Genomic DNA, 25267 nt, shown 5'->3' with positions numbered 1-25267 from the left:
GCCTGTACACAGTACTGTGTTGTAACTGATCACGTATTCTAGCTCGCTGCATGCAGGCTTTGTATTGAAGTCTATGCCCGGTCTACATTGCAGTTCACACCTATTATAACGCATGAGCTATGCAAATGACCACTGTAAACTTAGCCTGCATCTTCAAGAGGGTGGCTGCTGTAAATGGAGGAGGTATTACTGCTCATTGAGGCCTAAACAGGAAAGTGGGATTGGGTCTAGCACTGCATATGTCTGCAGATGTCAGAAATACTTCGCAGCCAAGTCACAGTTTCTGTGTATACTAATGACAGCTACTTTTAAGTAATATAAATAGCCAAATAGGAAAGAAGGTACAAATAGTCCTTATCTGATGACAAAAACACCTCCCCGTGATGGAAGAGGTGGGAATAGCTAGTTCCAAAAATGTGAGGTTGGATCCTGAAGGCATTATGGTTAAAATGAAGAGCTGACTTTAATAATCAAGAGACATCCAGTGGTATGTCTTTTCCCAGGTAAATAGGGAAAGGGGACCATGTTTGACCACAAGTATTTACAACAAAAGGGTTAAGTGAAATGTATTCAAAATAAATACACATTAAATTAAAATAAAAACCCCTGCCTTTGGTTTTCATTCTGTTCTCTTCTTCTATTCTTCTGCTCCTCTATTAGCTGGTTTGGAGATTGCCACACATTGTCCTTCCCTGCCACAACTACCAATTTCTTACCAAGGCTTCCTTATTGGTTCATGGTGTGGACTAATTACAAATCATTAGGAAAATCCTTATAACTGTGTAGATGGGCCATCACCTAACTAGTGCTATTGTTAGTGATTTATAGGGAAACGTGTGCACTGCTTCCCTATTCACTGAAGTTGAGCCATTTGAGGCTGTATCAGCAATTGCCCATAGCTCCAAAAGAGCGATAGCTCACACTTTAGGCTATACACTGAGTCAGGAGATGGCTTTGTAAATTAGGGGCACAGCTACAAGTCACGTTCAGTCTGATTGCACTAAACGGAGGTTTGGCTGACAAAGACTATATATTGCCATTGCCTGTTGATTTTCTGTTTTACATAACCCAAAAAGTAGAAGGAAATGAACAAATCTCATGGCATGTCTAAAGTTTTTAGTATATTCATCTGATTTTCCCTCTGCATTCTTTAGAAACAAATTTGCTTGGCCGTGTTGTGGTTGGACCCTACATGTACACCAGAGGACGAGAGCTAGAACACTGGAATGAAATGCTGAATAAGCCCAAAGAGCTGGTGAAAAGATGGCATGCTCTGAGCATCAATACATGAAGGAAATTAAAAGTATTAGGAAGATGTATTTAGAAGTATGCGAGATGTTAGGTGACAATGCTCTGAATGGAAAGTGTTCATATCTCATAGGATTCTTACGAACTTTGGGAACAATTGATATGACTGAATGCAGAGATTGGGCTTTCCAAGAAATATTTGGTAACCTGAGAAAAGGAAATTGTAGAACTAGCTTTGCAAACTAACAGTGTTAATTCTATACTAGGTGATGAAGAGAAAATAATAGTAATTTAATGTATGATATAAAAATGTTTGTTTGGGTCACGTTTCTAAACAAATGTTTTAAATGGTTAAGTCTTTACCTATATATTTTAAGTTTGCTTATTTTTTTTTTGCTTTCTTTAAACCTTGAAAAACTTCCTATATAGGAAATGCAGAGCATATGCTAGTAAGCATGAATACAATCCAGTTGCAAACAATTTCACCTGATCTTGAGAAGCAGGCCCAGCCCATGATAAGGAAAAAAACCCATCAACGAGCACTGTTGAGTGGTACCCATGTCAGGGTGTATGCAAAGAATGATAAGGTGGCTTCAGTGTTCTAATAACACTGTTGAAGGGAAATAAGAACATTAACAGAAATACTTATCAAAAAAACTACTTCATCCACTTGGAAGAAAATTAGGATTACATGATCACATGCTTATGCCAATTATTTGATACATGAAAAGAAATAGTGGCTTATAGAGGAACTCCAGTGAAAATAATGTAGTAAAAAAAGTGCTTAATTTTTACCATAATTACGGTATGTATAAATGATTTAGTCAGTGTTTGCCCATTGTAAAATCTGTCCTCTCCCTGATTTACATTCTGACATTTATTACATGGTGACATTTTTACTGTGGGCAGGTTATGTGGGATAAAGTTCAATTCTTGGTCGGAGTTTCTCTTTAACTTTAACCATTTCAGCCCACGGGGATTTTTCACCTTATGCATCATTTTCACCTCCCATTCATAACTTTATCACTACTTATCAAAATGTATTGATCTATATCTTGTTTTTTCCACCACTTATTAGGCTTTCTTTGGGTGGTACATTTTGCTAAGAATTATTTTTTTATAAATGCAGGATTAATAAGAAAAAAATGGAAAAAATTCATTATTTCACAGTTTTTGGCCATTATAGCTTTAAAATAATCCACGCTACCATAATTAAAACCTGTGTGTTTTATTTGCCCGTTTGTCTCGGTTATGACACCATTTAAATTTTGTCCCTATCACAATGTATGGCACCAATATTTTATTTGGAAATAAAGGTGCATTTTTTTCCGTTTTGCGTCCATCACTATTTACAAGCTTATAATTTAAAAAATGTTCGTAGTATACCCCCTTCAAATGCATTTTTAAAAAGTTCAGACCCTTAAGTAACTATTTATGTCTTTTTTTTTTAAATGTAATTAGTTTTTTTCCATTAAAAATGTTATTTGGGTAATATTTTGGTGTGGGAAATAAACAGTTAATTTTTAATGTTATTATATGTGTAAATTGTAATGTAAAAAATATGTAGATGTAGTTTTACTATTTGGCCACGAGATGAGTTTATTTTTTTCTCCTTGTGCTTCTCGCTAAGTGGAAGCACAAGGGGGATGCAGACATTTTTACGTGCAGAAAGACTGAAGCCTCTAGTAAGAGTGCTTCGGTTTTTCTGCTGGGGACACGGATCGGTGATCGGGAACCACTGATCCCAGGGACAGCACAGGGGCGCGATTGCGTGCCGAAGCGCGGCACCGCAGCAGAGCAGCCTCCTGGACGTGAGCTTCATGTCCGGGCGGCAGAAATGGTTAATGACCTCACACATAATTACTTTTAATTTAGGCAGTTTAGGTCCATGTATGGAAGTCTCATCAATCAGCCGCCGCTGCGCACATCCGCCGTTTCCGTTGCTCCCGCCAATCTCGCCACTGAATTCCGACGTCTCTCGCCACGGCTCACTTGCTCTGCCTGTCTCTATGACAGCAGAGCCCTGTGAGTGGGTCAGGAGCTGATTTCATTGGCTCCTGGCCCTGTCTTTCAATATAAGCAAATCCCAGTGGCTTACATTGAAAGACAGGGTCAGGAGCCAATGAAAGCAGCTCCTAACTGGCTCACAGGAACTCTGCCATCATAGAGACGGCAGAGTGGATGGCCCAGGATCCCGACGTGCGGCGGTGATGGCGATTGTGGCGGGTATGTGCGGCAATTTGTCGTTAACCGTTAGAATTCCACCATTTGTGTACCAGCTGTCTCTGGTCCTCAAGGGGGCAGAGACCGCTGGTACTTAAGTGGTTAATGAGGGATTTATGAAAGTTTTACCTGCACAGAACAGGCATTTATTGATAACACCTCCACTCCTTTCCCACCTGGTATATGCCCCTTACTACTCATTAGCCTCCTATCCTTGCTCCCACTTCTGTCAATCTTAATAGCATTGCAACGTCTGAGAATGCATAGTTAATCATTTCACTCATGAAAAGCGCTTATATTTGGAGTGCTGACCTGGAAGCTGTACTGGGCACGGTGCCATTCTAAAAATGAAAAAGGGGCTTTTTGTGAGTGAACAGCAGATGAATGGTACAAGGAAGGAAGGATGAAAAGTGGATGCTGGGTGGAATCCGCAGGGGCTTAGAATTTAAAATAGATGTTTAATTGCTTGTTTTTTTTTTACTTCAGGGGTACTTTAAGCATGGTGAAAACTTCAATCAAAGCAAGTTGGGGCTTTGTTGGTTAGGAGGATTGTCTGAAGACACCCTCCACCTGCCAGCAATTGGTAGAATTATCTGTGAGGAGGAGGAGGAAGCTATGTCTCCCTTTTGACAGGGTCAAGCCCCAGGGGGGGAGGGGCTAGCATTGTTTAGGGAGGTGTCACACCGTGTTTGTGTCTGCTTTCCATGGAGCTAAACACATTAAGCACCAACAAAAGCTTCTTGTGCTGCTGCAACTGAGCAAGCATGCTCAGCACATATCAAGTGGCTCTGTGTCATAAACCATTGGATGGTACACGAGCGAAAGATTATTTTGAAATAGTGAATTAAGCCTGAACGCAGGCATAAATAAGGTAACGAGTGTTATGTGTTCATGATGGCATCCTTATTGACATTTAATGCATCAGGCCCTAGGTGAAGAGCATATCTTGCCATTGATGTGCATCTGCATTTTGTTTTCTTGGTGCCTGCTAGCCAACAATAAAATCACAACTAAAAACATGGTTGAAAATCATTATTTATAAATAGGAAATGGAACCAGAAAAGGTAAAGTTTACGATTCTTTCATAGACGCAGCAGTGAAATGATGAATCCTTTTAGATACCTTGAATGTATCGGTTGTAGTCTATACACCTATTTCATGCACAGTTTCAGCAGACACATTTATAAATGTCTAGGAAGAAGATATGCATCTGGTGGAATGAGCTATCATTCCTTTAGGGCTGTGTCACACAGAGAGTTGCAGTAAATATTAAAGAGGAACTCCAGTAAAAATAATGTAATTAAAAAAAGTGCTTCATTTTTACAATAATTATGTATAAATGATTTAGTCAGTGTTTGCTCATTGTAAAATCTTTCCTCTCCCTGATTTACATTCTGACACTTATTATATGGTGACATTTTTACTGTGGGCAGGTTATGTAGCTGCTGTTAGCTGTTTTGGCTGTTAGAGACAGCTGTAAACAGCTAATTCCTGTCTGTGAACATTGTTACATTGTGGCAGTTTGCCCAGAGTACCGCGGTACTCAGAGCTTCTTGTGGGAGGGGTTTCAGCACAAAATCAGTCACACAGCGCCCCCTGATGGTCTGTTTGTGAAAATCATTATATTTCTCATGTAAAAGGGGGTATCAGCTACTGATTGGGATAAAGTTCAATTCTTGGTTGGAGTTTCTCTTTAAGCATAGCTACAGTTGATGTGAAAAGAAAAGACAAATGTCTAAGCAGGTTGGATTTTGTGAAGATAAACCTAGATTATTGTACAGACATCAAGAATATTAAAAGACTAAAAGACGAAAAGTTGTTTAGGTGATACCTAATGACTAATGACTAACTGTTTAAGATTTCTTTGCAAGCTTTCAAAATGTTAAGTTTCTTCTTCAGGTTTGATACAGAACTGGGTCAAAACCGCATAGGTCAGGTATGGTTGTTGTTCAGTTAGTCATTAAACGTATCACCTAAACAACTTTTGTTGTTATGCCTTTGGATTCTGTCAATTACTAATACCAGATGACACACAACCAAGAATATTAAGAGAGCTTGAAAAAGTTTGAAATGGAAGGTAAAGTCCATTCATGGTAACAGTGAATAAAAAAGGGTGGCCTAAAACAACAGTATTCAGAAATAAAGGAAGTGAGAACAGGTTAAAGTTTGAGTTTCAAAAGAAGTGGGATGTTCTTAATTTACCTGGACACCACACTTCAGCAACATTCAGCACTGAAACTGCGGACAGTGTCAGGGAGTGTTCACTTATTTGCACTTCACACATCTTACATGAATCCGATACTTCCTTTTTTTCAGCTTTTGAATGTATTGGGTCACATGAAATGCGCTGTGAAGCACAGTAAGTGATCTACCTCTTTAAAGCGGATCCAAGATGAAAAAGTAACTATAACAAGTAACTTGTCTATATATCTTATCTAAAGTTTAGATAGTTTACACAGCAAATCTAGCTGCAAACAGCATCAAAAGTTTATGATTACTTATTGCTGTGATACAATGAGGGCAGCCATGTTCCGTTTGTCACACTACACTGAGGCAAGCTGATAGCATCCCCAGACCTTAGCCTGTGGATTTCACCCCCCCCCTCCTCCTCCCTCCTCCCCTCTGCCTTTGAAATCTCTGGCTAGTAACCTCCTCCTCCTGCCCAGACTGAGCTCCCATAAGCCCTTGCTACCTGGCACTGAGTGCCAAGGCTCTCTGAAAAGCTGTGGGCGAGGCTTGTTTAGTTTATAGGGAATTAGAGTATTAAAACAAAACAAAAAAAAAGTATTTGGCTTGAGGAATGCCCTATAAACTATATGAAAGGAACACAATTATGCAATTAGTAAAAAGTTTATCTCGGACCCACTTTAACCTGTCCGCAGGTTAAGTTCTAAATGTTGCTGAAGTGTGGTGTTTGGGTGAATTTATAGCAATGTTCCAAATTTGAACACCAACACTAACTGTAAGTCCTTCAGCAGCGTGTACCAAAGTTAAAATTGCACAAATATTCCCCTGCTTCACTTTCACCACCAACAAGCACCACATTGTATTATGTGAGTAACATCATTATTTTTCTCCTGACCTATATCATATTACAATCGAAAAAAAGGTAATGCTATCAATTTCACACCACATAATAAGTAAGCACTGACATTTTTACAGAAGATCACGCGACCACTGTTAAGTTATACAATAAAGAGAAGAAGTAAGGCCCATTATGGAGGTGATAGCTGACATGGTATAAAAGGTAGAGTGACCACATGCACATCACAGATAGCAGAGTGAACATTTTATGTTACAGAAAAGTATTGCTTGGTGTAATTTGCCTTCTTAAAACAGAAGGTACTTGCGGTAATTCAGCTTTAAGTTAACATTTGTGTTTACCCACAATCCACCGCTACTGAATATGCAAATTATGTCTTTATGCCCTTGTAGCAAAGCTTGCATCCAGAACCGCTGTTATAGGAGGGCTTTTCGGTCTCTTTTAGTCCCCTATACTTTCCTAGTGATTTTGGTCTCCCCGAGCTGCTTGATTACTCTAGGTTACAGAAAACATAGTGATCCCAGTAACAGTATAAGAAGCGGAATAATCGCTTTGATAGTACACAAAACAGAGTGATCACTGGCACATGAGAAAACAGAGAAATCACCGTAAACTGTTTTTATTATCCTTAACTAACCACTTGATGCTTTGGTCACAGTATATCTACATCTATACCTCAGGGATGTAGAAATACTGTGCACCGTGCTGCTTATATGCATACCCATGGCTTCTGCTCAGGGTCCATTTAAACAAATGTCAAGTATGCAAATATTCAATTATAACACAAAAGCAATGCTATACAAGTTAAGTATATCACACAGTCCTTTGTCCTCACAGGTGGTCTTCTGACTCTTTGAGTAGATCTGATTAGTTCAGTTTCTGGTTCTCCAACCTGGTGATCATCAGTTGCAGTATGACCATATCCATCATCAAATGAAACATTGAACAAGTCCTGCCGAACAGGTGCAAGAGGACTGGCATTCCATATGCGTCTATCATCATAGGTGTAAGGTCATTGTTGCTTTCTCACTCTAAGGGGATTAGAAAATTTGCATTGTCCCGTTTTAATATTCCAGGTCTATTAACTCCAACTAGAGGATCCAGGCAGAAAGTGGACTACTCTAGCACTGTGTTTCAGATCAGTATATGCTGTACTTTTATCTTTTTGCACTTTAATTGTCTTAGCAACTGATCTTAAGGGGCCCGTACACTGGTCGATTTCAGCCATCGATCGATTCTATAAAATCGATCGATCAGAAATCGATCCTATCAAATATCGATCGATTTGCATCCGATTTGGATCGATTTCGATTAATTTGATCTAGCTGGCAGGATGGAAAGTCTAGGTCGATCTGCTGTTGGCAGATCCATGGCCTATAGAGTTGCATTGGATCTAATGGTCCAATAATGCATTTAGATCGATTTCCAATAAATTTCATTCTGAAATCTATTGGAAATCTGTTCCTAGTGTGTGGCACACATCAGATAGATTCTTGTCAGATTCGACTTGTCAGGCATCTACAAGAAATCTATCTGATGGTCGAATCTGCTGCAAATCTGTAAGTGTATGGCCATTATTAGAGCCACTGAATGTTGTGGTGTTATGTGTGTTACAGCAGATTTGTCATGACTTTGACACACTGGTTGGACATCCGGGTGCACTTTAATTTTATGTACAGTTGAATCTTTGCAAAGCCCAATGCAATGTCAATATGTGATAAGACACTGAATATTGGTTGTACATGAGAACATGAAGCTATTGTTATAAAACCATCCCCAACTTAAAGATTTAAAAAAAATTCTGCCCATTGTAGCTGAACCTTTATTTACAATGTTGAATTTGGCTTGCACACTAGTTAATTGAAATGTAACAGTAACTGGCAGGCAACCAAGCACAGGAATATGGTTTCTTAAATAACTCACCAGCTTCACAGCAAGCACAGTAATGTGATGTATTTGCAAAGTACTGGAAGTAGATTTCCTCAGGTAGTGTAGAAAGGATGAGGGTAACAGAATGGCTCTGATTGGTAGTGGCAATAGAAACAGTGCATAACCATTTATCTGAACTGAAAGTCCCATCTTTATCCACAGTTAAAGTGACCCAGAGACGAGCGTTCTTAAAGATTTTTAGTTACTCAGGGCTTCCTCCAGCCCCATAAGCACGGATGCGTCCCGCAGTCCTCCATTAAGCCACAATCAGCTCCGGTATTCTGCTCAGTCGGGCCCAGTCTGACTCAGTGCCGTGAGCCAGGGGTCTCCTGCTCTTGCGCAGAAGGCCCCCTGCTGACGTCACTTAGCCGAATACCGGAGCTGATTTCCGGTTAACGGAGGACCGCGGGAGGACAGCGAGGGACGTTTCCATGATTATGGAGCTGAAGGAAGCCCCAGGCAAGTAAAAATCTTTAAGAATGCTGATCTCTGGTACACTTTAAAGTGATCCTGAACCAAGTAAAAATAGTTAAAATAAACATATGATGTACCTGCAAATAAATATTACATACTTACTTCGCCGTCAGTTTCCTTTTAGAAGCTCACCATTTTCATTGAACCACGATTCTTCCAGTTCTGACAAGACCTTGTCAGAACTTAAAGCCTTAAGGTGGCCACAAACTATACAATTAAAAGATCTGATTTTACACCAATTTGATAAATATGATCGTTGTCCTGAAACATTGAAAGCTTTTTTTTGTTTTTTGATCGAGAAATCTGATCGAATTTCCAATTTTTCTCGATTTTTTTTAGATTGGACATGTTGGAAAATTTAGACCAATTTTATCAAGAATTGTATTGTGTGTGATGGATTGTGAAATTGTATTCAACCAGAAAACATGTAATGTAACTATTCAGTACATTTTTCTTTCGATTTTTCTAACCAACCAATTTTTTCAGAGTTTACCATCTTTTATCCCGAAACTGCGACAATCTTGAAAATACGTATGTGGTACCTCGAAGATTCTGATCAAAACTTCCGATCAATTGGAAAATTGGATCAGAAGGCTTGAAACGAATCAAAATAAAAAAATATATATAATGCGTGGCCACCATAAAGGCTATTTTCAACTAGATCAGTTCCTGTCAGTTATAACTGAAAGGACTACTGATGTGCAAGGTAATTTCCTTGCTTCCCTATAGCTCAAGAGGGCAATATTACAGTTTAACAGTGTGCAGACCCGGAAGCTGTTACCGGGTTTTTTCGTCATTTCTAAAACAGAGGATGAAGAATTCTATCACTCACAGTGAACAAACAGGATGTGGGAGAGGAGAAAGAGATTGAGCAGTAGACTACGTGGGAGGTAAGACTGATATATGTATGTGTTTTCTTTACTTTAATTTTACAGTTCAGCGTTGGTTTAAAGAGACTCTGTAACAAATTTTTCAGCCTTAGTTTTTCTATCCTATAAGTTCCTATGCCTGTTCTAATGTGCTCTGGCTTACTGCAGCCTTTCCTAATTGCACTGTCTCTGTAATAAATCTTATCTCCTTTCCTCTGTCGTGTCTGTCGGGCTAAGGCTTGAATGTGTGGAATATGCAGGGCTGCTTGTGATTGGATAGAAGCGATACACACCCTCTGCAGGCCCCCTGCACACTCTATATGACTCACACACTCTGTTTATGTGAGCCTATCACAAGCTGGTTAGTTTGTTTGTAAACACTGCCTAAAACTGTTAATTACAAGCCAGGATTGCAGCAGAGAGTGGCAGAAACAGCACAGAGGGGCACAGGAGAAAATAAGGAATAGAATGGTATGCTTTTTAGTGTAAGAATATTAGAGTACAGATTCTTTTTAAGACAATGACTTCTAGAGAAGAAACTACCTGACCCTATCTAGCAGCAGAACCATTACAGATTTTTGCAAAGTGTCTGGTTTTCTTACATTATTGGCATTGTGGCCCATATGGAATTCACTTTTTCTCCTGAGTTTTCTTCTAGGAGATAATTCTTCATCTTCAATTTAAAATAAATTTTTAGCACTTTCCAATAGAACAAGTACCAAAAAGTAGGTGAAAAAAATATTGTAAAAATTATTTATAGTTTTTGTTTGCTTGCTGGCGGTTTATAATGCATTTTATTTACAAGTTGTGTATATATCACATAGGAGAACATTCAGGTGAAAAAGTGAATTAAATATGGCCCTGTGGGTGTTTGCAGGACATTCAGCATAGTTAGCAATATGCTATGTGGAGCCATACCTGAAACAGTACTTGTTTTATGTATGGAAAGCTCTGCACTGCCATTCAGGTGATTTCCTTAGTACACCCTTGTTTTGAGCCTGTATGTTCATCTCAGGGGAAGCAGACTCTGGACTCATAGTCTGTACAGCACTTGTAATTTGCTGACTGAGTATTTTTGCTTCTGGCACAGCGTTTTCAGTTTGACTTGCAATTGTAATAGCATTTTCAATGGTTCATTCATTTTTCAAGAGCAATTTTTCTCTAAAGCGGTCTGCGTTTTCTTTTTCTACCAGCTGATCCCTTATCATTTTCTTTGCAAGAGAACCAAGCTCAAACGTAGCTGCAAGTTGTCTCAATGCTGCAATATAGAGTACTGGAGGGTGGAGGCGCCCAAAGATAGGTAATGTGAGGTGGAGGGAGGTGTCTTTACCACTCCAGATAGAAGAACCCAAAGCACAGGGTTAATGTAAAAAAAAAATGGATTATTCAGCACGATTAAAAGGGCCCACCTTTGTGAGCATAAATAGTCTTATACTACAATCTAACATATGCACCTATTGTCTCCATCCCCACCCTTTAGATTGTAAGCCTCTGGCAGGGCCCTCCTCCCTAGTGTTTCCAGCTTGATTATGCAATCTTACTGACAATCACCGCTCAGAACAGTCTCTGTTTTGACCTATGACACTATTGTTATCAAATCATTTGCATGATCTTGTTTTATTGTGAGTTTCCTGTATGTTCTACCTTGTATGTTAACCCATTTATCTATTGTGCAGCGCTGCGTAATATGTTGGCGCTTTATAAATACAATAAATAATAATAATAATAACATCTAATACCCCACAATACTGCACCATTTGGCTCCTGGTCTCTCCTTGTCATACAGGTGACCGTGGTATCCCCTCAGTGACTACTTTTTCTACTGCAATATAGAGTACTGTGGATTCATCAGCATACTGTCCATGTTGTCAGCATTTACGTTTCTATAACCACATTTACTTTAGGTGTAAAGAAGTTCTTTAATGCAGTGAAAGCTAAATCATAAGTTTCCCCTTGTTACCTTTAAAGTGTAGAATATATGCTGTCCTTTCGCTCCCAGGCAGTGAATTAACAAAACTCTCTTTCTAGCATTAACTAAAGTAGTCTAATTTGCAGCAAGTACATAATTATCAAACATCTAAATCCAAGCAGTGAAGTGTATTGTAGGCTCACTTGGGTGTTGAAGGCAACATGGAGGTTGTTGTAGTACTAGAGCCATACTTGTTGCCAACTTGTGTTCAGTAGGGTATTGTACCGTGTTAGCCATCAGTAAAAGCAAGAAGTTTTAAATCAGGATGATACCATTTATTGGCTAACTACAAATGAATAAGACTTGTGTTCAGAAATCACAGAAGCAGAATAACTGGATCTAGGTTTATTTTCAAGTTACTGCAGTTCTGTACATACTTTGTTTTGTATATCTAGTACACACAGACAGTCAGGACAGGAATCCACAATCCTAGAACAGCTTAGAGAGATCCCATGTAACAATGCAGCATCACAGTAACAGAGCCATCTACAGACGAGAATGTCACGGTCAGTTACCTGTTCAGAGGAGGCGGCCAGTACGCACGGATACTGGCGGTCGTCCTGGTGGGTCTCGGCGGGGCGACCTGTCGATGCTCACCAGTGGGCGCTGCATCGCACGGCGTAGGCGTTGGCGTCTGGAGGCGCTGGCGTAAGCGTTGTGTGGCGTTGCGTGCACAGGGATGGCTGCTGTGTATGCTCTGATCTGGCGTTTGCGCGTGTGGGCGCTGCGCGGGCGCGCGCGTGCGCGTCTAGGCGTGCGCGTACGTGACCGCATCTGCGCATGCGCGCGCGGCGTGTTGTGCGGTGCGTATGCGCGTGCGGCGCGTCATGCCGTGCGCGCCAAAGATGCCTATTTAAGTCTGGAGAGTGCATTGCCACCTTGCTGTAGTATTGCAGCTAGTGTGTACTCCCGTGCCGTGACTTGTTGTCTGCCTGTTTGTTTGTTCCCGGAAACCTGACCTCGGCTTGTCTGACTGCCCGCCTGTTGATGACCTCTGCTTGCCTGACCACCCGCTCTGTTGCCGAACTCTGTCCGTCTGAGAAACCGCTCTGTTGTCGACCTCTGCCTGTTCTGACTACCTGCTCTACTGCCGAACCCTGCCCGTCTGAGAACCCGCTCCGTTGCCGACTCCTGCTTGTCCTGGGATTTGCCTTGTTACTATCCACACTGGTCGTTGAGTCCTTGCACCACCCGACTCAGGCCAGGGGAGTGCCGCGGTTCCAGTCTGCTCAGCTCACTACCGGATCCTGCGAGCACTCCTGCCTCCTGCACACCCTAGTGCTCCTGTTCCCACTCCAGGAGTACTGGGTGTCAAGCTGCAAGAGTTGCTACCCTCAGCACAACGGTCTCCTCTGCTACCAGGTTTGTGACATAATACTACAGCCACTAATGGAGACCGCTGAGGTAGCAACGGTACTAACCACCCTCTGCAATCAGATGGCCGCATTGACAGACGCCCTGAAGGAGCTCCAAGCGGGTCACCAACGGCTGGAAGGCCGCATGGACACTCTCTCAGCAGCCGCACCTAGTCAGCCGCCTGCCCCTGCCGTAGCACCGCAAGCACAATTACCAGCAGCAAGCAACCTTGCCCCTGCACCTGCTCTGCTAGCCCCTGAACCACGAGTCCCCACGCCAGAACGGTTTTCTGGAGATAGATCAAAATTCCAAGCCTTTAAACACGCCTGCCAGCTTTATTTTTCTCTTCAGCCACTTACCTTCCCTCATGAAGAGGTAAAGGTGGGTTATGTCATTTCATTACTCCAAGGAGATCCGCAGACCTGGGCTCACCGGCTGATGGATCAAAAGCACCCTGCTTTAGCGTCAACAGAAACCTTTTTCACCCACATGGCAGTCTTATCTGATGACCCACAGCGACAGGCCACAGCCGGAATAGGACTAAGCAAGCTACGCCAGGGTCAAAGACCAGTAGAAGAATATACTTTCGAATTCCGCAGATGGTCAGCAGACACGGACTGGAACGAGGGCGCATTTAACCACTTCCCGACCGCCGTATGTACAATTGGCGGCCGGGAAGTGCACCCCGCAAGGACCGCCGTATTGACAATTGGCGGCGGTCCTTGTAGGGGCATGGGCGGAGCGATCGCGTCATCAGTGACGCGATCCTCCGCCTCCGCCTGGCGCCGCTCACCCGCCGCAACATCCCGCCGGCTATACGGAAGCGCCGGCGGGATGTTAACCCCGCGATCGCCGCATACAAAGTGTATAATACACTTTGTAATGTTTATAAAGTGTATTATACAGGTTGTCTCCTGCCCTGGTGGTCCCAGTGTCCGAGGGACCACCAGGGCAGGCTGCAGCCACCCTAGTCTGCACCAAGCACACTGATTTCCCCCCCCCCCTGCCCCAGATCGCCCACAGCACCCATCAGACCCCCCCCTGCCCACCCCCCAGACCCCTGTTTGCACCCAATCACCCCCCTAATCACCCATCAATCACTCCCTGTCACTATCTGTCAACGCTATTTTTTTTTATCCCCCGCCCTGCTCCCTGCCCCCTCCTGATCACCCCCCACCCTTCAGATTCTCCCCAGACCCCCCCCCCCAGACCACCCCCCCCCCTGTTTACTGTATGCATCTATTCCCCTGATCACCTGTCAATCACCTGTCAATCACCTGTCAATCACCCATCAATCACCCGTCAATCACCCCCTGTCACTGCCACCCATCAGCCAGCCCCTAACCTGCCCCTTGCGGGCAATCTGATCACCCCCCCACACCAATAGATCGCCCGCAGATCCGACATCAGATCACCTCCCAAATCCATTGTTTACATCTATTCTCTCCTCTAAACACCCACTAATTACCCATCAATCACCCATCAATCACCCCCTATCACGACCTGTCACTTTTACCTATCAGATCAGACCCTAATCTGCCCCTTGCGGGCACCCAATCACCCGCCCACACGCTCAGATTGCCCTCTGACCCCCCCTTATCAATTCGCCAGTGCATTCGTTACATCTGTTCTTCCCTGTAATAACCCACTGATCACCTGTCAATCACCTGCCAATCACCTATCACCCATCAATCACCCCCTGTCACCCCCTGTCACTGCCACCCATCAATCAGCCCCTAACCTGCCCCTTGCGGGCAATCTGATCACCCACCCACACCATTAGATCGCTCGCAAACCCGCCGTCAGATTACCTCCCAAATGTATTGTTTACATCTGTTATCTTCTCTAAACACCCACTAATTACCCATCAATCACCCATCAATCACCCCCTATCACCACCTGTCACTGTTACCTATCAGATCAGACCCTAATCTGCCCCTTGCGGGCACCCAATCACCCGCCCACACGCTCAGATTGCCCTCAGACCCCCCCCCCCCTTATCAATTCGCCAGTGCATTAATTACATCTGTCCTTCCCTGTAATAACCCACTGATCACCTGTCAATCACCTGCCAATCACCTATCACCCATCAATCACCCCCTGTCACTGCCACCCAACAATCAGCCCCTAACCTGCCCCTTGCGGGCAATCTGATCACCCACCCACACCAATAGATCGCCCGCAGATCCGACATCAGATCACCACCCAAGCGCAGCATTTACATCTATTCTCTCCTCTAAACACCCACTAATTACCCATCAATCACCCCCTATCACCACCTGTCACTGTTACCCATCAGATCAGACCCTAATCTGCCCCTTGCGGGCACCCAATCGCCCGCCTACACGCTCAGATTGCCCTCAGACCCCCCCTTATCAATTCGCCAGTGCAATATTTACATCTGTTCTCCCCTGTAATAACCCACTGATTACCTGTCAATCACCTATCAATCACCCATCAATCACCCCCTGTCACTGCCACCCATCAATCACCCCCTGTCACTGCCACCCATCAATCACCCGCTGTCACTGCCACCCATCAATCAGCCCCTAACCTGCCCCTTGCGGGCAAACTGATCACCCACCCACACCAATAGATCGCCCGCAGATCTGACATCAGATCACCACCCAAGCGCAGTGTTTCCATCTATTCTCTACCCTAAACACCCACTAATTACCCATCAATCACCCCCTGTCACTGCTACCTATCAGATTAGACCCCTATCTGCCCCTAGGGCACTCAATCACCCGCCCACACCCTCAGAATGCCCTCAGACCCCAGCCCTGATCACCTCGCCAGTGCATTGCTTGCATCTATTCCCCCCTCTAATCACACCTTGAGACACCCATCAATCACCTCCTGTCACCCCCTAGCACACCTACCCATCAGATCAGGCCCCAATTTGCCCCGTGTGGGCTCCTGATCACTCGGCCAATCCCTCAGATCCCCCTCAGACCCCCTTCCGATCACCTCCCCAGTGCATTGATTGCATCTATTTTCCCCTCTAACCACCCCCTGAGACACCCATCAATCACCTCCTGTCACCCCCCTAGCACTCCTATCCATCAGATCAGGCCCAATACAACCTGTCATCTAAAAGGCCCCCCTGCTTATGACCGGTTCCACAAAATTCGCCCCCTCATAGACCACCTGTCATCAAAATTTGCAGATGCTTATACCCCTGAACAGTCATTTTGAGACATTTGGTTTCCAGACTACTCACGGTTTTGGGCCTGTAAAATGCCAGGGCGGTATAGGAACCCCACAAGTGACCCCATTTTAGAAAAAAAGACACCCGAAGGTATTCTGTTAGGTGTATGACGAGTTCATAGAAGATTTTATTTTTTGTCAAAAGTTAGCGGAAATTAATTTTTATTGGTTTTTTTTCACAAAGTGTCATTTTTCACTAACTTGTGACAAAAAATAAAATCTTCTATGAACTCGCCATACACCTAACGGAATACCTTGGGGTGTCTTCTTTCTAAAATGGGGTCACTTGTGGGGTTCCTATACTGCCCTGGCATTTTAGGGGCCCTAAACCGCGAGGAGTAGTCTAGAAAACAAATGCTTCAAAATGACCTGTGAATAGGACGTTGGGCCCCTTAGCGCACCTAGGCTGCAAAAAATTGTCACACATGTGGTACCGCCGTACTCAGGAAAAGTAGTATAATGTGTTTTGGGGTGTATTTTTACACATACCCATGCTGGATGGGAGAAATTTCTATGTAAATGGACAATTGTGTGTAAAAAAATCAAACAATTGTCATTTACAGAGATATTTCTCCCACTTAGCATGGGTATGTGTAAAAATACACCCCAAAACGCATTATAATACTTCTCCTGAGTACGGCGGTACCACATGTGTGGCACTTTTTTACACCCTAAGTACGCTAAGGGGCCCAAAGTCCAATGAGTACCTTTAGGATTTCACAGGTCATTTTGCGACATTTGGTTTCAAGACTACTCCTCACGGTTTAGGGCCCCTAAAATGCCAGGGCAGTATAGGAACCCCACAAATGACCCCATTCTAGAAAGAAGACACCCAAAGGTATTCCGTACGGAGTATGGTGAGTTCATAGAAGATTTTATTTTTTGTCACAAGTTAGCGGAAAATGACACTTTGTGAAAAAAAACTATTAAAATCAATTTCCGCTAACTTGTGACAAAAAATAAAAACTTCTATGAACTCACCAAACTCCTAACGGAATACCTTGGGGTGTCTTCTTTCTAAAATGGGGTCATTAGTGGGGTTCCTATACTGCCCTGGCATTTTAGGGGCCCTAAACCGTGAGGAGTAGTCTTGAAACAAAAATGACCTGTGAAATCCTAAAGGTACTCATTGGACTTTGGGCCCCTTAGTGCAGTTAGGGTGCAAAAAAGTGCCACACATGTGGTATCGCCGTACTCGGGAGAAGTAGTATAATGTGTTTTGGGGTGTATTTTTACACATACCCATGCTGGGTGGGAGAAATACCTCTGTAAATGACAATCTTTTGATGTTTTTACACACAATTGTCCATTTACAGAGGTATTTCTCCCACCCAGCATGGGTATGTGTAAAAATACACCCCAAAACACATTGTACTACTTCTCCCGAGTATGGCGATACCACATGTGTGGCACTTTTTTGCACCCTAACTGCGCTAAAGGGCCCAAAGTCCAATGAGTACCTTTAGAATTTCACAGGTCATTTTGAGAAATTTCGTTTCAAGACTACTCCTCACGGTTTAGGGCCCCTAAAATGCCAGGGCAGTATAGGAACCCCACAAATGACCCCATTTTAGAAAGAAGACACCCCAAGGTATTCCATTAGGAGTATGGTGAGTTCATAGAAGATTTTATTTTTTGTCATAAGTTAGCGGAAATTGATTTTAATTGTGTTTTTTCACAAAGTGTCATTTTCCGCTAACTTTTGACAAAAAATAAAATCTTCTATGAACTCACCATACTCCTAACGGAATACCTTGGGGTGTCTTCTTTCTAAAATGGGGTCATTTGTGGGGTTCCTATACTGCCCTGGCATTTTAGGGGCCCTAAACCGTGAGGAGTAGTCTTGAAACGAAATTTCTCAAAATGACCTGTGAAATTCTAAAGGTACTCATTGGACTTTGGGCCCTTTAGCGCAGTTAGGGTGCAAAAAAGTGCCACACATGTGGTATCGCCGTACTCAGGAGAAGTAGTATAATGTGTTTTGTGGTGTATTTTTACACATACCCATGCTGAGTGGGAGAAAGATCTCTGTAAATGGACAATTGTGTGTAAAAAAAATTAACAAATTGTCATTTACAGAGATATTTCTCCCACCCAGCATGGGTATGTGTAAAAATACACCCCAAAACACATTATACTACTTCTCCTGAGTACGGCAATACCACATGTGTGGCACTTTTTTGCAGCCTAACTGCGCTAAGGGGTCCAAAGTCCAATGAGCACCTTTAGGCTTTACAGGGGTGCTTACAATTTAGCACCCCCCAAAATGTCAGGACAGTAAACACACCCCACAAATGACCCCATTTTGGAAAGTAGACACTTCAAGGTATTCAGAGAGGGGCATGGTGAGTCCGTGGCAGATTTCATTTTTTTTTGTCGCAAGTTAGAAGAAATGGAAACTTTTTCTTTTTTTTTTTTTTTTTTTTTCACAAAGTGTCATTTTCCGCTTAGTTGTGACAAAAAATAATATCTTCTATGAACTCACTATGCCTCTCAGTGAATACTTTGGGATGTCTTCTTTCCAAAATGGGGTCATTTGGGGGGTATTTATACTATCCTGGAATTCTAGCCCCTCATGAAACATGACAGAGGGTCAGAAAAGTCAGAGATGCTTGAAAATGGGAAAATTCACTTTTTGCACCATAGTTTGTAAACGCTATAACTTTTACCCAAACCAATAAATATACACTGAATGGGTTTTTTTTCATCAAAAACATGTTTGTCCACATTTTTCGCGCTGCATGTATACAGAAATTTTACTTTATTTGAAAACTGTCAGCACAGAAAGTTAAAAAAATCATTTTTTTGCCAAAATTCATGTCTTTTTTGCTGAATATAATAAAAAGTAAAAATCGCAGGAGCAATCAAATAGCACCAAAAGAAAGCTTTATTAGTGACAAGAAAAGGAGCCAAAATTCATTTAGGTGGTAGGTTGTATGAGCGAGCAATAAACCGTGAAAGCTGCAGTGGTCTGAATGGAAAAAAAGTGGCCGGTCCTTAAGGGGTAGAAAGCCCTAGGTCCTCAAGTAGTTAAACACCAGTACCGCCTCGGGCTATCCGAAACCCTGAAAGATGAACTGGCTCGGGTGGGAATACCAGCTACCCTCGATGCCTTGATTGATTTGGCAATCCAGATTGACCGGCGGTTACGGGAACGACAGATGGAGAAATCAGCAGGTACTGTCTCCCGTGCATTCTGGGTCCCTACTCTCCCCTCTGCCTCAGGCACAGCTTCTACTGCAACGATGGATCAGGAGGAACCAATGCAGTTAGGGGTTATGCGTTCTCCCATATCAGCAGAGGAAAAGAACAGAAGAAGACAAGGGAACTTATGCTTCTACTGTGGAGCAGCTGGCCACATGATCAGGACTTGCCCGGTTCGACCCATGGGTATGGATTTTTCATCTAGAAATTCATCCTCTAGCTATCCTCCCAAGTTAACTAATCACCTGACCATTCCTATCTCATTTCAGTTCCCAGGAAGAACCATTAGGACCACCGCCATCATCGACTCCGGAGCCTGTAGTTGTTTCATGGACATTTCATTCGCCACTCACCATCAATTTCCAGTGCAGCCCCGCAAAGAACCACTCCACATTCATTTAGCAGATGGATCAACTGTCTGTTCAGGTCCAGTTACTATGGAAACCGTTCCCACCAGTGCTCTTATCCTCGATACTCACCAAGAACTACTCAAATTCGACCTTCTAGCTTCTCCAATGTTTCCTGTAATTCTAGGACTACCCTGGCTTCAAGCACACAACCCACTCATCAATTGGTCTTCAGGAGTCGTCTCTTTCAATTCAGTCTACTGTGGGAGTTGCTGTTTATCCGTTAATCCAATCACTTCTGGCCCATTGCTATGCACATCAAAAGCACTTCAAGAAATTGTTCCGTCCCAGTACCATGAATACCTTGATATTTTTGATAAGAAAGGGGCAGATTGTCTACCACCTCACCGACCGTACGATTGCCCGATTGACCTAGTTCCAGGATCCAGGATTCCGTTTGGGCGTATGTTTCCCCTCTCCGACCCGGAACAAGAAACGCTCAGACTTTATATTGAAGAGAATCTCAAGAAAGGATTTATCAGGCCATCCATCTCTCCAGCGGGAGCAGGAATCTTTTTTGTACAAAAAAAAGACAAAACACTAAGACCCTGCATAGACTACCGGGAGCTTAATAAAGTGACTATCAAGAATCGCTACCCACTACCTCTGGTCCCAGAACTTTTCCAGAAGCTCCGTGAAGCCAGAATTTTTTCTAAACTGGATTTAAGAGGAGCCTATAATCTGGTCAGAATAAGAGCTGGAGACGAGTGGAAAACTGCCTTCAGATCACGTTACGGACATTTCGAATACTTGGTAATGCCGTTCGGGCTCTGCAATGCCCCGGCGACATTCCAGTATTTCATTAATGACGTCCTAAAAGACTTTATCGATCAATTTATAATAGTTTATTTAGATGACATCCTAGTATTTTCAGCTTCATTGGAGGATCATCGCCATCAGGTCTGTCAAGTACTGGCTCGCCTTAGACAACACAATCTATTCGTCAAGGCCGAGAAGTGTGAGTTTGAGAAGAAGGTCATACAGTTCTTGGGACTTATCATTTCAAATGAAGGATTTACAATGGATCCACAGAAGATCCAGGCAATTCTGGATTGGCCAGCCCCCACCAACCGGAAGGCAGTTCAGAGGTTTGTGGGATTTGCCAATTTTTACCGCAGATTTATTAAAAACTTTTCCGCAATCATTCTGCCCATCACTCGGCATACACGTCAGAATAGTCACTTCCTATGGAATGAGGAGTCTCAGGCAGCATTTGATAAGCTGAAGCAGCACTTCACATCTGCGCCTGTTCTCAGACATCCGGACCCGGCATTGGCCTTTGTACTAGAAGTGGACGCATCTGATTCTGCGGTAGGGGCAGTGCTATCACAAAGACAGGGAATCAAGGCTTTGCTGCATCCAGTGGCATTCTATTCGAGGAAGCTGTCGGAGGCAGAGAGAAATTACAATGTGGGGGACAGAGAATTGCTGGCTATCAAGGTTGCATTAGAGGAATGGAGATACCTTCTGGAAGGCGCAGCCCAGCCTATACTTATCTTCACGGACCACCGTAACCTCGAATATCTTAAGACCGCCAAAAGGTTGAATCCAAGGCAGGCCAGGTGGGCTTTGTTCTTTTCAAGATTCATATTCCACATCACCTACAGACCAGGATCAAAAAACACAAAACCAGACGCCTTATCCCGTATGTTTCCAGAAGATGAGAATCCAAGCATACCTGATGCAATTCTGTCTGATCAGAACTTTTTGATTATTCAGCCAGCACTAATTAGCCAGCTCTGTCAGGCATCAACCGACCCACCGGAAGCCATCAAGGACTCTCTGGAAGAGAGGGAGGGCCTGTGGTGGTTCGGTAACAGGATGTTTGTGCCAGAAGAATTGCATCACATAGTTCTCGAATCCTGTCACGACCACAAACTGGCAGGTCACTTTGGTGTTACGAAGACTCAGGACCTGGTGCAACGTTCATTCTGGTGGCCAAAGCTTAGAAGAGATTGCAAGTTATACGTAACTGCCTGTCCCATATGCTGTCGATTTAAAGGATCAAAGTTCAAGCCATGGGGTCTACTTAACCCGCTGCCAGTACCACCCAGGCCCTGGCACTCAATTTCTATGGATTTTATTGTGGAATTGCCAAGATCAGAGGGGTGTAATACCATCTTTGTTGTTGTTGACCGTCTGTCCAAGATGGCGCACTTCCTACCTATGGAAGGTATTCCTTCAGCGCAAACAACGGCCAAAGCTTTTATTAAAGAGATTGTGCGCCTTCATGGGGTTCCAGCCGACATCGTCTCAGACAGAGGGACACAGTTCACATCCCGATTTTGGAAAGCTTTGTGCAAATCCTTGAACATTCAACTACATTTCTCATCTGCTTATCATCCACAGTCAAATGGCCAGACAGAACGCACCAATCAAACGTTAGAACAGTATTTGAGATGTTTCCTATCATCAGCACAAGACAACTGGGTCCAGCTCCTGCCATTGGCCGAATTCGCCTATAACAACTCCGTTCATTCAAGCACACAACAGTCTCCGTTCTTTGCAAATTATGGGTTCCATCCGTCATTTCTGCCAAACATTCTTTCAGAGACATCAGTACCTGCCTCTGACAACCTGATCAAAACATTACAAGAAAATAACCTGATTCTGCAACATACCATGTCCCAAGCTCAAAAGAATTTCAAGAGGAAGGCTGAGCTTCACAGAAGAGACAATCCAGATTTCAAAGTGGGGGATTCAGTCTGGTTATCTACTGTGAATCTCAAGTTGGCCTGCCCGTCCAAAAAGCTGGGTCCTAAGTTCATTGGACCATTTCCCATCAAAAGGAGGATAGGACCGGTAGCTTTTGAATTGGATCTTCCTGGTAACCTAAAGATTCATCCTGTATTCCATACTGCATTATTGAAACCTACCACTGTGGATTCCTTTTCTGGTAGAAGAACAAACCCACCACCACCGATCTTGGTTGAAGGAGAGGAGGAGTATGAGGTGGAGGCAATCTTGGATGCCAGAAGAAGGTACAATCAGATCCAGTATCTTGTCAAGTGGAAGGGATATGGCATAGAGGAAAGTTCTTGGGAACCAGCAGTAAACGTCCATGCCACCCATCTGGTCAACCAGTTCCACAGGGATTTCCCGGAGAAGCCAGCTACTGAGGGCATCCGGAGGCTGCCCCTTAGGGGGGGGCATTGTCACGGTCAGTTACCTGTTCAGAGGAGGCGGCCAGTACGCACGGATACTGGCGGTCGTCCTGGTGGGTCTCGGTGGGGCGACCTGTCGATGCTCACCAGTGGGCGCTGCATCGCACGGCGTAGGCGTTGGCGTCTGGAGGCGCTGGCGTAGGCGTTGTGTGGCGTTGCGTGCACAGGGATGGCTGCTGTGTATGCTCTGATCTGGCGTTTGCGCGTGTGGGCGCTGCGCGGGCGCGCGCGTGCGCGTCTAGGCGTGCGCGTGTGCGTGCGCGTACGTGACCGCATCTGCGCATGCGCGCGCGGCGTGTTGTGCGGTGCGCATGCGCGCGCGGCGCGTCATGCCGTGCGAGCCAAAGATGCCTATTTAAGTCTGGAGAGTGCATTGCCACCTTGCTGTAGTATTGCAGCTAGTGTGTACTCCCGTGCCGTGACTTGTTGTCTGCCTGCTTGTTTGTTCCCGGAAACCTGACCTCGGCTTGTCTGACTGCCCGCCTGTTGATGACCTCTGCTTGCCTGACCACCCGCTCTGTTGCCGAACTCTGTCCGTCTGAGAAACCGCTCTGTTGTCGACCTCTGCCTGTTCTGACTACCTGCTCTACTGCCGAACCCTGCCCGTCTGAGAACCCGCTCCGTTGCCGACTCCTGCTTGTCCTGGGATTTGCCTTGTTACTATCCACACTGGTCGTTGAGTCCTTGCACCACCCGACTCAGGCCAGGGGAGTGCCGCGGTTCCAGTCTGCTCAGCTCACTACCGGATCCTGCGAGCACTCCTGCCTCCTGCACACCCTAGTGCTCCTTTTCCCACTCCAGGAGTACTGGGTGTCAAGCTGCAAGAGTTGCTACCCTCAGCACAACGGTCTCCTCTGCTACCAGGTTTGTGACAGAGAAGCATGAACACCACAGTAAGTAGTATATCACCTCTCCCCATTCCATCGATAGCAGCTTTCCTGTGTCCGGTACTGCAGCCCAGGGGCGCCTTAACCTACTGACCACCCAGGCAGTGGCTTGGAGCGGCTTTGATGGGGAAGGCGCAATAAATTACTGTCAGTCCAAGGGGAAATAAAAATTCCTGTCCTTAAAGACCGTTGTAAGGGACTGCGGAGAAAAATATTTCCTTCTGTTTTAAGAAGGCAAATTACACCAAGCTTTGCTTTTTTAGTAGGAGGGCATTTGGTTCCTTTTATCCCCCTATACATTCCTAGTAGCTTGGGTTACCCTGAGCTGCTTGGTTACTCTGCTCTTTTCACAAATAGCCTTCTGCTATACTGTCACTGATAAAAAATCATTTAGAGTTCAGATTTATAGATACTCCCTAAGAAGAAGGTGTCTGGTTTATAGCTGTTCTCTGCCCCTCCATGAGTCCACCCTGAGCCTGACTGACTGACTGACATTTAAGGGTATGTATTGAAAGTTTTCTACTCTCACAAGTGTTTTTAGGAATGCATCTAATAAGGATTCATAGAAAGATTTGAGACAGTCCCTCACTATTCAGTGTACAGAGGTGACAGCGCCCTACCCCCAAATGTTACTGAGTCTGCAGAGTGAGGGAGACAAACAAACAGTAAACTTTGCAGATAGCCCTGTGCACAGTGCTCTGCTAGAATGTCTGGCATGTCTAGATGTCAGGACGCTCGCCAGCCATGACTAGCTATGGAGCGGTAGGATCATCTGATCCTCTCCCCATTGGGACACACAGCCTGCACTTCTCCCTGAATTCACAAGGACAGTGTTTGAAGTGTGTAATGGACACAGTGGGGGTTACAGCTTTTGTCTTTCATTGTGAGACAGTGAATTGGAGGGCAGCATCTAAAGCTCAAACAATGATAATGGACATGTAAGCAATGTGTGTAATTACATCCATCACTACTTATAATTGAAGATGGCATAATAATGTATTTCCATTAATTCTGTCTGTTTGCCCTCTCTCTAATGCTATGTACCACCTCACGATTTTTCCAACGATTTTCCTGATGTTCATCAATTTTTTTTTTGAGCAAGTAGTCATTTACACGATGCCGTGACATCGCTTAGCGTTGTGTGGTGAAAAGTGACCGTCACTGAGGATCGGATCTTTAAGATCCTTGAAGACACCCCGTAAAGTACTGCGGTCGCTTGACTTCTCGTTCGCGCCCATCCTGTAATGTCACGTGACATCTCGCATACCCGCTTGCAGGAAGATG

At 44.1% G+C, this 25267-nt stretch overlaps 1 protein-coding gene across 1 annotated transcript in view; it reads left to right on the top strand.

Moving 5' to 3' along the window:
- The window catches only part of LOC137536564 (synaptotagmin-15-like), a 147945-nt gene extending 145574 nt beyond the window's left edge, over nt 1-2371 (top strand). Inside the window, exon 9 of the mRNA XM_068258809.1 lies at nt 1155-2371. Within this exon, the coding sequence (XP_068114910.1) occupies nt 1155-1291 (137 nt within the window). The 3' untranslated portion in view covers nt 1292-2371. The remainder of the gene's footprint in view (nt 1-1154) is intronic.
- The last annotated feature ends 22896 nt before the right edge of the window (nt 2372-25267 follow it).

Source organism: Hyperolius riggenbachi, chromosome 10 (assembly GCF_040937935.1).
Source record: "Hyperolius riggenbachi isolate aHypRig1 chromosome 10, aHypRig1.pri, whole genome shotgun sequence".
NCBI classification, from domain to species: domain Eukaryota; kingdom Metazoa; phylum Chordata; class Amphibia; order Anura; family Hyperoliidae; genus Hyperolius; species Hyperolius riggenbachi.
This window is presented reverse-complemented; position numbering and strand designations above follow the sequence as displayed.